Source organism: Gymnodraco acuticeps, unplaced genomic scaffold (assembly GCF_902827175.1).
Source record: "Gymnodraco acuticeps unplaced genomic scaffold, fGymAcu1.1, whole genome shotgun sequence".
In the NCBI taxonomy this organism is placed as follows: Eukaryota; Metazoa; Chordata; class Actinopteri; order Perciformes; family Bathydraconidae; genus Gymnodraco; species Gymnodraco acuticeps.
Genome location: NW_022992052.1, coordinates 1 through 15000, shown reverse-complemented (window position 1 = coordinate 15000; position 15000 = coordinate 1). Strand labels below are relative to the sequence as shown.

Here is a 15000-nt window from a genome sequence, read left to right as displayed (position 1 = left end):
TTTTCCCACAGAGGAGCAGGCCTTCAGGAAGAGGCGACTCTGCATCAAGTTTATTCCTCGGGACTCCACAGAGGCGGCCATCTGTGACATCCGCATCCTGGGGCGCTCAAAGCAAGCCCCCCCTCAGTACACCTTCATAGGGTGAGCAGCTTTTTGAAATGTTATATTTACCACTGCAATCACACACAGTATTCCACAATGTTCAATTATTTAATAGATACTGCTTAACTGTATGCATTCCTTTTGATCTAATAGTGTTATTCTTGTTTTTCGTCTCCGTCTATACTGCTGTACCCTACTATGGGACGAATAAAGGAAATCTGATTCTGTTGATGTCAGTTTAGGTTGTACACTTGACAAATACATGTTATTATAAAATCTCAATCTTCAAGGTAGGGTAGGTAAGAATGGAGAAACCAGTTTGAGTGCGCTAGAATTTGAAAGTACGCAGCCGGAAAAAATCTGCCCCTTCCTTCAGACTTCCTTACAGAGCCCCTCCTCCAACACACACGAACGCGCACTAGTGTTAATTTCGTTGACTAAAACTATGACGAAATATGTTCGTCAACGACCTTTTTTTCCATGACGAAAACGAGACGATGACGAGACGGCACCGACGGCAGTAAACGATAACTGTAACGAAATCATCATGCAATATCGTTGACGAAAAGTGACGAGACGAAAATGTAGTTCACTAAATAAAAACTATGCCAAAATCTCTCTTTACTTTCGTTGACGAGAAATGAGGAGACGAAATATTATCAAAGATAACATTACATCTCTGATAGGCAGTTGTTCTCCCATGCAGTTCCATTTCCGGTGCAGCGGCATGGGCAGCAGCTGTGTGTCCGTGCTGCGGCAGGGCAGTAGCTGTGTGTGTCCGTGCTGCTGAATTACACCGGGCAGCAGCATAATATGAACTGTCAGGAAGACTCGGGTCTAACTAACCTTATTTAACAGAAAATGAAATGGCAACAGGGCTTGGGAGCAGTGGTCGCACTCGCGTTAACCGAATACCCCCGTCAGCGCGAGTGAGAGATAAATTGTGCACTCGACGGATAATAATGGATTATGACGGAAATGTTACGATCCTGTCCGTCAAAATGACTGACAACGAAAAAGTCTAAAGCCACCACTGCTTGGGAGAAAGAAACGATGTGATATTTGGGCCCATTTTCGCTCCAATGAGGCGGAGAAAAAAAGCGAATGCATTGTTTTATCAGAAGGGAAGCAATGTGGCCAAAACACAGAAAACACCACAAACCTGAGCAGATCCTCTGCAAAGCTTCTTAATCATTCAACCTGAGTTTTTCATCAAATAAGGACAAGATATAATCTTATTTATTTATATATACTAAAATGACAAATTATTGGTTTTGGCTAGACTAGTTTGACTGAAATGTTCTATATAATCTGATGACTAAAAAAGACTTTTTTCATTGACAAAACAGTTGACAAAAAGTAGACTAAAATAATTAGTTTGCTTTGACTAAAATAAGATTAAAATGCTCAGACTTTTAGTCGACTAAAACTTGACTAAATAAAAACAGGATGAAGGTGACTAAATATGACTAAAACTAAAAAGGAATTTAACACAGGACTAAGACTAAATAAAAAAAATAGCTGACGAAATTAACACTAACGCGCACATGACCAATGAGGGCACGAGATAAGTTTGTGCCCAGATGGAAGGCTGACAGGCAGGTAGGCCATCCAGTTACTTTAGCCGGCTCAGATGATTGGTCGTGCTTTTTACAGCGCCACGGCTTCATGAGATATTTGTATGTATTTATTGTCAAAGCACTTCATGTATTCATTGCTATCGGGATGTTAAGAGCATTCCATGGAATATAACAAAACGTTTTTCTGAAGTGAATTACCTACCCCACCTTTAATAAGGTCTCACAATCTGAACACTTTTATTATCCGGTGGTAAATTAGCTCTTGGATAGTTGCTTAATTTTAAAATAGAATTCAATAAAAGTATGTATACTAACAAGTGAACTAAAAGTAAGGATGTGCAGTAAAAAGATAAGTAAAATTAGAAGATATTTCTATTAAAGGTGGGGTAGGTAATTCACTTCAGAAACACTTGTTGTTATATTCCATGGAATGATCTTAACGTCCCGATAGCAATGAATATATTAAATGCTTTGACAATAAATACATAAAAGAAGCCGTGGCGCTGTAAAAAGCACGACCAATCATCTGAGCCGGCTAAAGTAACTGGATGGCCTACCTGCCTGTCAGCCTTCCATCTGGGCACAGCTTACCTCGTGCCCTCATTGGTCATGTGCGCGTTCGTGTGTGTTGGAGGAGGGGCTCTGTGAGGAAGTCTGAAGGAAGTGGCAGATTTGTTCCGGTTGTGTTCTTTCAAATTCTAGCGCACTCGAGCTGGTTTCTCCATTCTTACCTACCCCACCTTTAACACAGAAAGTTAAAGGCTAATGTCGAATAAAAGATCAATTGAAATAAAAATATTAATATGTCTATAAACAAATAAAAATATGTGTATTAACAATATTAAGATATTATATTATTTCATGTAGTTGGATTGAAATAGTGGTTTAAACTAAAGAACTGTTCAAAAACTGATTTTCTTTTTTGTATAGCTTTTTCAAGACGTTGAAGCACACGGATTTATTTTCACACCTTTTCAGAGTTACTAAGTTACTAAGTTACTATGCTGATTATTAGAGCATGCAGCATGTCTGAAAATATCTGTTTGGAAAAAAAGATCAGCACAGAAGTCACACAGTCGTAGGGTTACAACATTCCAGGACTTTTCAAAGATGGAAACTTTCCATGGGAATAAACGGGAATAACCTTTTCAAAATTGAAGGTTGGCTCTTCATAGGGAACTTGAATATAGTTGGGGAAAATATATTTTAACATAATCTTGACTAAAACAAACGGATGCCTTGAATATATCCATGCCATTCCTCAATCACATCAATCAATCAATCAATAGCATACGGCTGTAATAGGCCTAAGGCCTTTTAGTCGCTCATAAATAAGTGAGTAGATCACTGATTCTTTATTTACTATGGATGCTGGCAACAGTCACATCGTCCAAAGTGAAGGTGATGTTTGACCAGTAATGGTTGAATGCACATAGCACACTGCTTACTGCATGGCTATTGAGACCAAACCCCCTGCAGCAGGGATGGGCAACTTGGATGGTGGTGGGGGCCACATAATGTATGTACTGGCCACCAGGGGGCCGCAGATTCACTTGGAACACACACGCACGCACGCACACACACACACACGCACACACACACACACACACACAAATGTAGTGGCGGCTCAAGTTGCTTACTTTCATTACAGCAACGGTCTGCAAACACACTCAACGTTGTGGTTCACCTGAATTCAGTGAAAAGATATTCTTTCTCCCACTTTTCCTGGAAAACACGATTTTCCTCAGATACCTTTCTCTTGCTCATGCTGACATCCACAGAGGGCTGTGCTCATATGTTACCCGCTCTATCGAAATCAGTCGGAAGTCGCAACGGCTCCTTTCAAAATAAAAAGATTCGATTACATTACCCTCGATTCCCAGTTAGTTCCCATACATTCCCATGGAAGGTTTCCAATATGGAACATTTCCAAAATTCCCCAGCTGCTTAACTTCCCATGGAAATTTAGCGGAAATGTTCCTCCCCTTTGCAACCCTACACGGCGGTCAGGCGTGTCTCTTCATGTATATAATCCAAGGTACAGACAACAAAGACAGATTCAAGACTTGACTTGTGAACGCAAAAGCATTGACGTTTCAGAATCAGGTTTATTACCAGGCAGGTTCACACATTTAGTGTTCTGGTGCTTACATCAAATAAAACAAGGATTTAAAAACACAGATAGAAAACTGTTTGAAGAAAACTATAATTACATTAAAATATATAGTTAAAAATACATTGAATATGGTTTTAATCCTAGAAATAGAATTGAATAAAACATGTGATTCACTTAGATGTGGAGGTTTGAAACTAAAAACATCAAGTGTGTGCTTAAAGAGAATTAAAGAAGCATACATCTCAGAACGACCTCCTCCCTATATTCGATAAATGTGGGATGTAAAATGGAGTGCTTCTGCTAACAGTGTTTATTCCCTTGTCTTGCAGAGAGCTCAACAACATGGGCATCTGGTACCGCATGGGGAACGTACCCCGAGCCCAGGACTGCTCTCACACTCCCTCCACCAACAACATCCAGAATGTGAACTCCAGTGGACCCGCTCCGGTACCAGCCACTGCTATGCCCAAGTATGTGCACTGTAATTCACTGTCTCAGACAGATCTGCATCTGCACACATGTCTGATTCACCTGCTCAGTCCTGGTTCTAAAAAACAGGATGTGTGCTCTCCTTAGAGCTCAATTTCATCACGGGCCATATCAGCATTATGGAATCATATCATATCAGCACTCAAAGGGCCGGTTGTAACTTTAAGACTATATAAAAAAATACATATATAAATATTTAATATATATAAAATAATGTATTATATCACCTTATTGCCTCTGCATTGGATTATTATCGGATAGGGTAATAACTACATAATTAACTACGCCTGAAAGCAGAAGTCTACGGCAAATAATTTCAAATCTCTTCAGTGAGAATTAAAAAATAAAAGTCAAATTTGAGATGCATTGTGGGACATGTAGTTCATGGGCAACGTGCTTCTGTAAAGTAGCATGTAACCGTATAATAAACATATTATATTCTTTGCAAGCTCTTGTGGGGCCACATGAAATTAAGTCGCGGGCCGGATTTGGCCCCCGGGCCTTGAGTTTGACACCCCTGCCTTAGAGGAAAGGGGAAGTTGGGAAATGTGATGCTTAAAGGTCCTTACACCCCGAACTGACACCAAAGAACACGTCCCGACGGACCGTCGCCTCACGTCTCCTGCGTCTTGGCCAACAAAAATACTTCATAGAAATGTTTTTTATATATCTGAGACCTATGCTATTGCCTAAAAACAGCATGATAGGTGACCTTTAACACATGCATCAAACCGCGTCATGAGAAATATAGGATGAAACACCCGCTCTGCTGCTGTCAAGCCGCATGTATTTACACACATAATCAAATAGTCCCAGGCTACCTAATGCCTCCAAAGAGACCACTGCTTTTCGCTAAATGTTACATTGTCGGGAGAAGGAGCAGCACTGAACTAGAAATGAATGAAGAGAGGAGAACAGAGCAGTACATTCAGAGAAACGTTATTTTCTGATCGTTTCAAGGTGTTGCACTCAAGTACATTTAAACACATCTCCCCACAACACCGCAGGAAAGTGCATGAGAGCAAGTTATTTACCGATCCCTTAAAAGAGTTGACTTGTGGTTCAAATAAAGGCAGGAGAGAAAACACCTGAGAGCCTCCAGCTGTTTCCAGTCCGTTCCTCTGCAGGTTCCCAAGTGTTTGTCAGACACAGAAGTAAAGACTTAACTATTTGTTGTGGGAAACAGTCCCAGGTCATAATGCTGTGCTTTTATTCCTTTTGTTTCCAAAGACATATCTCCATGACGCTCCCAGCCAGCTTCAGAGGGAAGAACACGACCAGACCGGACTACGAGCACCAGAACTCCAACCTGTACGCCATCTCAGGTCAGTGCACACACACACACGCACACACACACACACACACACACACACACACACACACACAACACACACACACACATACACACACACACACACACATACACACACATACACACACACACACACACACACACACACACACACACACACACACACATACACACACACACACACACACACACACACACACACACACGGACATACATACACACACGGACATACACACACGCACAGACAGACACACACACACACACACACCAGGCTTGGCATTTCGTCATTTTAGGGGCAAGGCCATTTGGCCTTCCCGTTCACATTTTTTTCAAGGGCACAAAGGCCTTTTGGTTAAATTACGCTGGTCAATCAACATGACTGAAAAGTGTAGCACTAACGTCAACACCAGTCGTTTTACAAATGGCTGAATAGCAATAGTGTTTCTTTAACGTATACGTTAAGTTCAGCCATAAACCACATAAGTCAGTCATGTATTATATCAAAACCGCTTAGCAAGAAAAATACTAGATTCAAAGGTGACAGCTATCTGCTAGCTTGTAGAAGCAACACTAGATGTAGACCCCTTGAAGGGAAGACGTTAGCGCTATCCAAACTAGCTAGCTATCGCTAGTTTTCATGACAAAATGTAACGAGTCGACTTTAAATAGGCTAATACAATGGTAATTACCTATCAATAGTACTTTCTATAAACACGTAAATGTTAAGTCCTTTCAAATACTACCACATACTTCAGTTAAATCATATCAAAACAGCTTGGTCCGCTTGCTTACCTGTGCTTGTCTTGCTCCCGCGGCGGAGGAGGAGGCTGTCGGGCTCCTACAGGCATTTCTGACGGAACAATCACAGCAGAGCAATCGCTCTGATCCACAGACACGGGACTATCCTACTGCGCGCACTAATATGACTTCACTAGCGTTGTTTACACTGGAACTTTTGACAGGGGCACAAAGGCCACGTGAATTGCATTTTTTTTCACAGGGCCTCACGGCCAAAGTGCCATGGCCGTCGTGAAATTCCCACCCTGACACACGCACACACAGACAGACGGACGGACGGACGGACAGACAGACAGACAGAGACACACACACAGAGACACACACACACACACACACACACACACACACACACACACACACACACACACACACACACACACACACACACACACACACACACACACACACAGCATTACGCTCAAAGCCCTGCTGTACAGACTCGTGTTTTAGTTTAGTTCCCCCATAGATCCAACTTCTCTCCCAGTGCAGCAGATTGATGCTTTAAAGGGACCCTCATAGGTTTGGGGGGAGTTCTCCTTCCTGTAGTGTGTTCTATAGACGTAGTAAAAGGTCTGCAAAGGATAACATCCCTGTCAGGGCTCGACATTATAAATGGCCCTCTGGCCCGGAAGCACTATTTAGACACCGCGGGCATGACGTACTTTGCACTTGCCCGCTCGGGCCACTACAATGATTTCTTTAAAAGAAAATGTCCTGTGGTATTTTGACTAGCAATTTAGTTAAATTGTTTCGTTTATCAACGCGACAACAAAGCGTTCCGTGAGTCGGTTGTCGTTGTTGGAGGAAAAGCAAACAGCTATTTGCTGCGGAGCTCAGTGTGAGCAGGCTCCCGTGAGCGGGACCGCGCTCCTTCACTACAGACTATCGCGCCACCTAACCATTCGCCAAAATGTTTTTAATACCAGCGGTAGCCGGGCAAAAAACAATCTTCAAATAAAAGAAAGTCACCGGAGGAGTTAAAGGAGAGTGACAGGGAGCATGAGAAGAAGAGGGAGAGAACGTTTCAGCTTGATCAATGGAGTTGGCTGCAGTGACGCGTCCTAAAACCCTTTTATAATCTATTGATTAGATTTATGATTCGAACATTATAAAAGTAGGGTAGACATGTGGAGATTATCCGGCTGAACAAAACGTGCATTTATCAAACAGGTTTGTTTTCCACAGACCTTATTTCCAGCTATTTTCCAAAACCCTTGTCGAGGGAACCAGCAGCTTACTTCCTGGTTTTAGGACGCGTCACTGCACCTCTCAATATGATGGCAATATAAACAAGGCCTTCTGTCGGCTCTGTACATCAATGCCGACCTATGCTGACAAGGAAGTGAAGAGTAGACAATATAAAGGTATTGGCGAAATGTCCCAGCAGTTTAGGATAATAAGGTTCTAATCAAATCAATTACAGCCATTACATGTCTAACTCCTGATGACAGGAAGGCAGAAAGTGCATTATACTCATACTCATAATAATAGCAGACATTTTTTAACAATGAGCACAATATCATTATTTTAATAAACCAAATATGAACAATTGAGGATAATGAGGAAGAACTGATGATTGAAATGTTGTAGTACAAGTAGAAATGTAGTTAGTGCATAAATTACTATTGCAACAAATGTGTTAATTTTCTTCATTATTAGTCGATTTTTTTTTTGGACGAATGCTCCGGGCCAGAGATAATACAAGTCCACCGGCCCGGAGGTAATGTCTACCCCTGCCTGTGTTCCCTTCAGAGGGAGTTTCTCTCCAGTGAATGAGCTTGAAAATGTATGATCTTCCATGGTCCACCACTTTGCTTTGCCTTTACTATTCCTGAATACATGTTTTATATTTCCGCTCTGCCGCGGCTCTAAAACGGAACTTGTGTTTGTCTCTCTCAGCGATGGATGGAGTGCCTTTCATCATCTCGGATAAGTTTGCCTGTGCCTCGTCTGACGTAAGTAGCCTCACAGTTTCCTCTTGGCTGGCCGCCCGGCCTGATGGAGACTCACAGGTTTCTATATGTGTTGACTAACCCACCGTCTGCTCTCCATGTGCAGCTGCAGCAGGTGGACCTGATGGGCATCACCATCAAGTCACTGGCTGAGATCGAGAAAGAGGTTAGTAGAACAATGTTATTTAGTTACTATATTTCATATCATATTAATAGTATAGATTGTTGGGAAATTAAGTTTATTTCAGATAAACAGTCATTTAAAATCTATCTTTTATGATGACTTATGGCGCATTTCCACTGCAGCACGGTTTAAGCGTGCCGTACCAAACCCGGCCTGTTTTTGGTTGCGTTTCCACTCGGCGTAGTTCCGGCTAGCGGGTACTTTTTCACAGTTTTCTGGCTCTCCAAAATCGAGGTTCTTTCCGGGCCAACAACCGGGCTGAGTATGCTAAACTAGAGAGAGAATAGCTGGCAACTAAAACACAATGAACATATTTGACCGTGATTTAATTGTAATACACGTTTCTAAATGATGCCGAAGTAACAACATACTGATACCGGTTAGTAAAAACCATGAATTAATGCTTTGACAAGTCTGCAGACAGACGGCAGGCGAAACACCTTTTTAAAATGTGTGTTTTCTGAATGGAGCTTGGCTAAGCTAACGTTGTATATGCTCCGACCGTCCACACTGACAACAACGGCCTACAGACATAAATAAACCAGCGACTGTATTCTCCATGACACAGACAGTCTGTGGTTTGTACTTGTTTAACTTCTGTCTAGTTTCTGAACAGATATGAGGAGCTGTGAGCTCTGAGTGCTAACAGCTAACGGCTGATGTTGGTTTTGTGGTTCTCATTGAAGATGACGTCACGGCTCCGCCTACACTGCGTTACTATAGTTACTGCCCCAGTTCCTAAACTGTAATGGAAACGCAGCATAAAGTGAGCCTGGCCTACCGAGGCCTAACTGTACCGTACTAAGCCGAGCGAGGCCCTGCAGTGGAAATGCGCCATAACTAGTCTCCAGTTGCAGGTATCAAACCCTGAGTATACACAAACACCAGTTGTTTAGAATACACATGTCTGTCTATCCAATGGGAGCAGAGCACAGAGACATGTTGATTACATCTGTAGCATCTGTCTGCTAATTGCATAACAATGGTCACCCTACTGTGTGTCAATAGTAGCAGGCAGAGGGACATCAGACATGTGTGTTACAGCTGTGGAGAGAAATGACACCTCAATGATATATTTACAACACACTGTGTACCAGAGGTCATCTGCTGTGTCCCACGTGTGATATTACCTCTTTATTAAAGTCTAATTCATCAATACCTTACATATTGTAACATAGTACGGGCTTTCCCAACTACTCTCCATGAAAGTGTTTCCCTTCAGACACGCTTTGTACAGATGATGACGTCAAATTGTTGTTTTATTTTACAAAATCATTTCAGGTACAGGCACTTTAATACCTACTAAATTCACAGATTCGTTCTTATGCAAAACGCCACTAATCAGGGGAACAAGGTCTGTGATGGGCTTCCAATCAAAGCAGAAAACTGGGCTTTAAAGAAATCACATGACCCCTGGTTCAGTGTTAGTATATTTACATTTGAATATCTTGTCCATTTTTATTGAATTCAAGCAATTGTTTGTATATTGATGTGTTTTATATACAATTGTGATTTTCAGCATTATTTAGTGAGAGGTTTTTCCTCTTCCTGCCCTGTTTATCATCTGTTATCTGTGTGTATTTTAAATTGTGCAAAAGCCTTTAATATGAATAATGTCCTTCCCTTCCTCTGCCAGTATGACTACAGTTTCCGCACAGAGCACAGTGCAGCGGCCCGGCTCCCCCCCAGCCCCACCAGGACCACCCTGAGCTCGGAGGCCTGAGGATCCACACCGTCTTTGTTTTTAATGTGTACAGGAAGTTAAACTCTGAGGATCTGCGTCTGAACCCGCTACCAACGACATTATGATGGGATGGAATCGCTCATTGTTGGACGGAACAGATCCCACTCGTATGATGACTTTAAATACATTTATTTCCTCGAGAGAATCGTGGAGGACTTGTTCCAAACTAAAAGAAAGGATTACATTTTCTTCTGATGGACGGCTCTCTGAAATCCAGTGAGAGCGGCATTATGTCGGCCTTTTGTGTTCATCAACCCCAATGCGCTGTGATTGGCCGAAATCACGGTAACCCCTCCCATTATGTGTGTTGCAAAGACAAAAGGAAAACGCCCCGTGAGTGATGGGGGACGCCTGTCATTGCTCGCTACATATTACTGTGATATACTGGTGTGACGGTGAGATAGCCTTTCACACCGACACCGTACCACAGATTTACATATAAGTGAAGAACACTTTTTTTCAGTACTTCTACTTTAAAATACTATGAACATAAACACATTTACAGACGGTATACTAAGAGGAACACTCGCAGTGTTTCCTCCTTGATAAAGAGTAGAGCCAGGCATGAACTAAGTGTTTGAACAAGTTACATTTAACCAGTTCATTGATAGCGCCTGTTACATTTGACTGTACTGCTAAGTTTTAGTATTAACTGCAGACCTCGGCATTAGAAGCAGAAACGTTCACATGTTACATCGAAAACACTGCAGCTCGCACTAAATCTACAAATGTTGAGTTTATGGTCAATACCTTTGTGGAAAAGCCTAGATGTTAAAGTATTCATTTGTTTTTTATTACCACTACAGACACTGAGGTTTGATACCCAGGTTTAGTTTCCTCACGTCACTCTTAGCTTCTATATGTTACCTTTCTAGGTACACAAGCAAAAAGATGTTACAAATTGCAGCTGGTTTTCCATCATGCACGATCAACGGCGAAGATAATAACTGTATTAGACACATTGATTACAAGGGGAAAAGCACAGTGCATCTCTCTCGCTAATTGAGCTACACTTTGACTTTTATTGTAGCCTGAGGTCGTTTTAGGAGTCTTAATCATTTCAGTTTGAACTCATTTCCCGTGTCAACTCCAACATTCATTATGACCTAGTGAGAATCCCAATTATTCCATACATACATGCATTACATTGTAATCATTATGACCTAGTGATAATCCCAATTATTCCATACATACATAAATTACATTTGAATCCTTATAGCCTGAAAATACTGGATTTGTTTACCCTAATATCAACAGCTGATATTAGTTTTGTGAGCATTAACATACTGGAGGATTGTACAGTGTGGTTCAACTCGTCAGTGCCCTCTGGTGGACAAACTGTGAAATGGAGACACTTGATGGACCTCACATGTATCTGACCTTTCTGTCTTACTTACAGGCAAACATGCCACGATGAAACTCTCAAATATTGCCCAGAGCCTGGGTTCTCTTGTTTAACAAATATATGTCATCATATATATGTTTTTAATATGCCTTTTAATGCAATCTTTTCGGTGTGTTGTTAATTTCAGCAGAAACACGGGCTGCTGGTTTTCTGTACTGCAAATGAAGCTACACTTACTGCACGAATCACAAGTTACATATCGTTTCCGGGTAGGACTTAATGTGAGCGAGATGACTTCAAAACATTAAGACATGTCCTTTATGTTAATGCAGTATTGTGTTGAGAAGCACCCCGTTGGATTATTCACTCCATTTGTTTCTGCAACGTTACCACAAATGCTCGGATTAACTCCTTCTTATTTTATATTTGTGTTCGTCTAATTTATTAGTCATTGCCGCATTGTGAGCATTTTGTCCTGAAGGCTTTGTGGTGTTTTCAGAAATGTTAAAATTGTCGATTGCACTGCTCTCACATGCTCGGTGATAACGCTCATTTCTCCGCAGCTCTCTAAGCGTTGTGTCTGCATTAACAACAGTAACACTCCTGTGTAGTGTGTGTGTGTGTGTGTGTGTGTTAGTGTGCATGCACGGAGCCAGAGGTTTCAATAGGAACGTTATTTTTGTAGGTTATTGAGAAAACGTCACAGAATTTTTGTCTTGTAGATTATCTTCACTAAACAATGAACAAAACAGCATCAGTTAATTTGTATTATAAGGAAGTCGTATTAAACTATGATGAAAGGAAGCTTCTGACTTTGATTTGAGTACGAATGTCACTTTACGCCTGATTTCTGAGCTGGATAAACAATGCTTGATTTGTCCCTAGGAACATTTCTGTCTTCATCATTTTTTTAAACGGTTCAATAATGCTGGCTGTGTTGTTGAATATCTCTTTTATCAACAGCCCAATATCACACACTTTCCATTAGCCTTCATCCTTAAACCTCTGACTCTTCTTGAAAGGGTTTGAGAATAACAAAAAGGCCTTGTGGAGTCATGAAGATTGCACAAAAGGTCTCAAGTTAGTTTCTATACTGGGTTCCATAAAAGCTTCAAAGACAGATCACAGTGAGCCTCAGAAACCTCAGCCTCTTTGAGTTAGCACACTCTGTTTCAGCTTCATCTCTGTGTGTGTGGTTGTATCAAACACAAGTCAATTAGCTCTCCAGCAAACATGTGGCTTCTCTACAGACAGCTGCTGCCACCGTGGAGCTTTAACAATAGTGAAGTAACCAATAACAACAAGTGGAAACTCGTCATGTTCGTTTGACCTGACTTTATCTGTTGTTCTCAATCACAGATACAGATGTTCCAGTCAGTAGTTTTAGTAAGTGTGCAAACCATAATAATCAGAGAAAGTAAGAAATATGTTTCAGAGGTCAAATGAAATGCTCATTATTTGGTTGTATATATTTCGTTTTAGAGCTATCAGTACTACGCTCTATAGAAGGTATAGTTAAAACACACAGTGCTTTGTACTGGTCACACCACACTACTTTAAGACTGTAAACTAATGTTCCACAGCCTCTCCAGCAGCTCACACACGTCTCTGTAAACACACTGGTTATAAAATGTTTACAAGGTCGAGAGCTGCCGCTGGTTTCCTGTGAAAAGGTTTTTACAGCTATCTCTGACAAAAGCTGCTCGTTAAGACGATGGAAAGATGGAAATCAATGTGTGGGGCACATCAAACGCTGTACGTCTGCAGGCGTGTGATGTTTGATACGATCTAACCTCTGTTTTCTCTTCATGTTTTATCAGCAGCTGTGTGCAGAGGAGCTGATAAAGTGTGTTCATTATTCTCCGGCTTCAGTAGCACCACAGAGGAGTTCTGCCACCGAGTGACTGCAGATTAAGGGTTGATGAAGTTTCTATCAAATAGCTCTGTCACAAATGTAAGTTTTAGTTTAGATATGTATTTAAAGTTACATATCTATCTCTCTGCAGGTGTACGTGAATCTATTTGTGAAGCAGAGAAAGGCACCACATTCACTGTAGTGATTTAGTGGCTCCAAAAGTCTCCTCTGCCGAAACCAGGGATCGAACCAGGGACCTTTAGATCTTCAGTCTAACGCTCTCCCAACTGAGCTATTTCGGCACAAAGGTCACCTAACAATGGTCATTAAAACAACAGCTCAAACCATGTGCCTAAAACCCTACTTTTAAACCAGGGATCGAAACCAGTGACCTTTAGAAATGCAATCTAACGCTCTCCCAACTGAGCTGTTTACTCACAGAGAATGCACTACAAAGGCAGTCATTAAAACACGTAAACAACCCCTGGTGAAAAAGACAGGATCTTCAGAAAGTGCACTTTAAACTAATACTAGATGACAGATTGGCTTCTAATTAGTATTCATCTGAATTTGTAAATTGCCGGTACAAGTGCACCTGTATGTCGAGCAGAGAAAGGACCAAATCAGACTGATATCATCCAGCTGCTGTAATTATGGAGGCAACTTGTGCCTAAAAGTCTCCTCTGCCGAAACCAGGGATCGAACCAGGGACCTTTAGATCTTCAGTCTAACGCTCTCCCAACTGAGCTATTTCGGCACAAAAAAGCTACAAAACGATGGCAGTCTTCCAAAAACTAAAACAACATCTCTTGAAAAAAGACAGCATTTTCAGAAAATATATTTAACCAATACTAGTTGACATATTGGCTGTCAATTCGCATTTTACTTTTTTACATTGCAGCCTATGAGTAAACCTATGAACAGAGGAAGGCACCAAATGAGTCTGCTATAATCCAGCAGCTCGAGTTATGGAGGAAACTTGTGCCCAAAAGTCACCTATTTGTAGTCAAAAGTAGTCGTTGTGCACATTGGTCCATTTCAGAATAATATATATGATATGTTTTATAATGATTGATCATGAAAGTGTTCTCAAAGCTGGTGAAGGTGCAGCTAGTTTGAATGACTTTGTATACTGCAGGGTAGCTGGTGGATTTACTCCAGGTGGAACTAAAGTCTGATTCAACACTTGATTATATTTCACATCATTCACATCTGTAAAGTAACTAAAGGGATTCAATACATGTAGTGGAGGAAAGGTACAAAGTAGACAAATGTGGAAATACTCAAGTGAAGTTCAAGGTATCTCAAAATTGTACTTAACTACAGTACTTGAGTAAATGTTCTTAGTTACTTCCCACCTCTGTGTATAGTATATGCTGAATGACTAATGAACCACTGCTCACAGAAGTGTAGTTACTAATTACAACATGCCCATTCATACAAGAGTCGTTTAACAACTTATTTGAATGACTGTTGTCAATCGGATGTATAACACATGGCTGTTGACATTGATTAATATAATA

The 15000-nt window shown here is 41.2% G+C and overlaps 1 protein-coding gene and 2 non-coding genes across 5 annotated transcripts in view; 1 reads left to right on the top strand and 2 right to left on the bottom strand.

Moving 5' to 3' along the window:
* The window catches only part of LOC117536918 (multivesicular body subunit 12B-like), a 20589-nt gene extending 8163 nt beyond the window's left edge, over positions 1–12426 (top strand). For all 3 annotated transcript variants that reach the window (XM_034202015.1, XM_034202016.1, XM_034202017.1), the window contains 6 exons: positions 12–141; positions 4128–4268; positions 5518–5612; positions 8297–8352; positions 8456–8515; positions 10170–12426. In XM_034202015.1, coding sequence (XP_034057906.1) covers positions 12–141; positions 4128–4268; positions 5518–5612; positions 8297–8352; positions 8456–8515; positions 10170–10256 — 569 coding nt within the window. In that variant the 3' untranslated portion in view covers positions 10257–12426. The remainder of the gene's footprint in view (positions 1–11; positions 142–4127; positions 4269–5517; positions 5613–8296; positions 8353–8455; positions 8516–10169) is intronic.
* A 1280-nt stretch (positions 12427–13706) lies between these two features.
* On the bottom strand, positions 13707–13779 carry trnaf-gaa. The gene has a single exon. It is a non-coding gene; the product is annotated as a tRNA-Phe (tRNA).
* A 382-nt stretch (positions 13780–14161) lies between these two features.
* trnaf-gaa lies at positions 14162–14234 on the bottom strand. Its single transcript has one exon. It is a non-coding gene; the product is annotated as a tRNA-Phe (tRNA).
* Between the last annotated feature and the right edge of the window lie 766 nt (positions 14235–15000).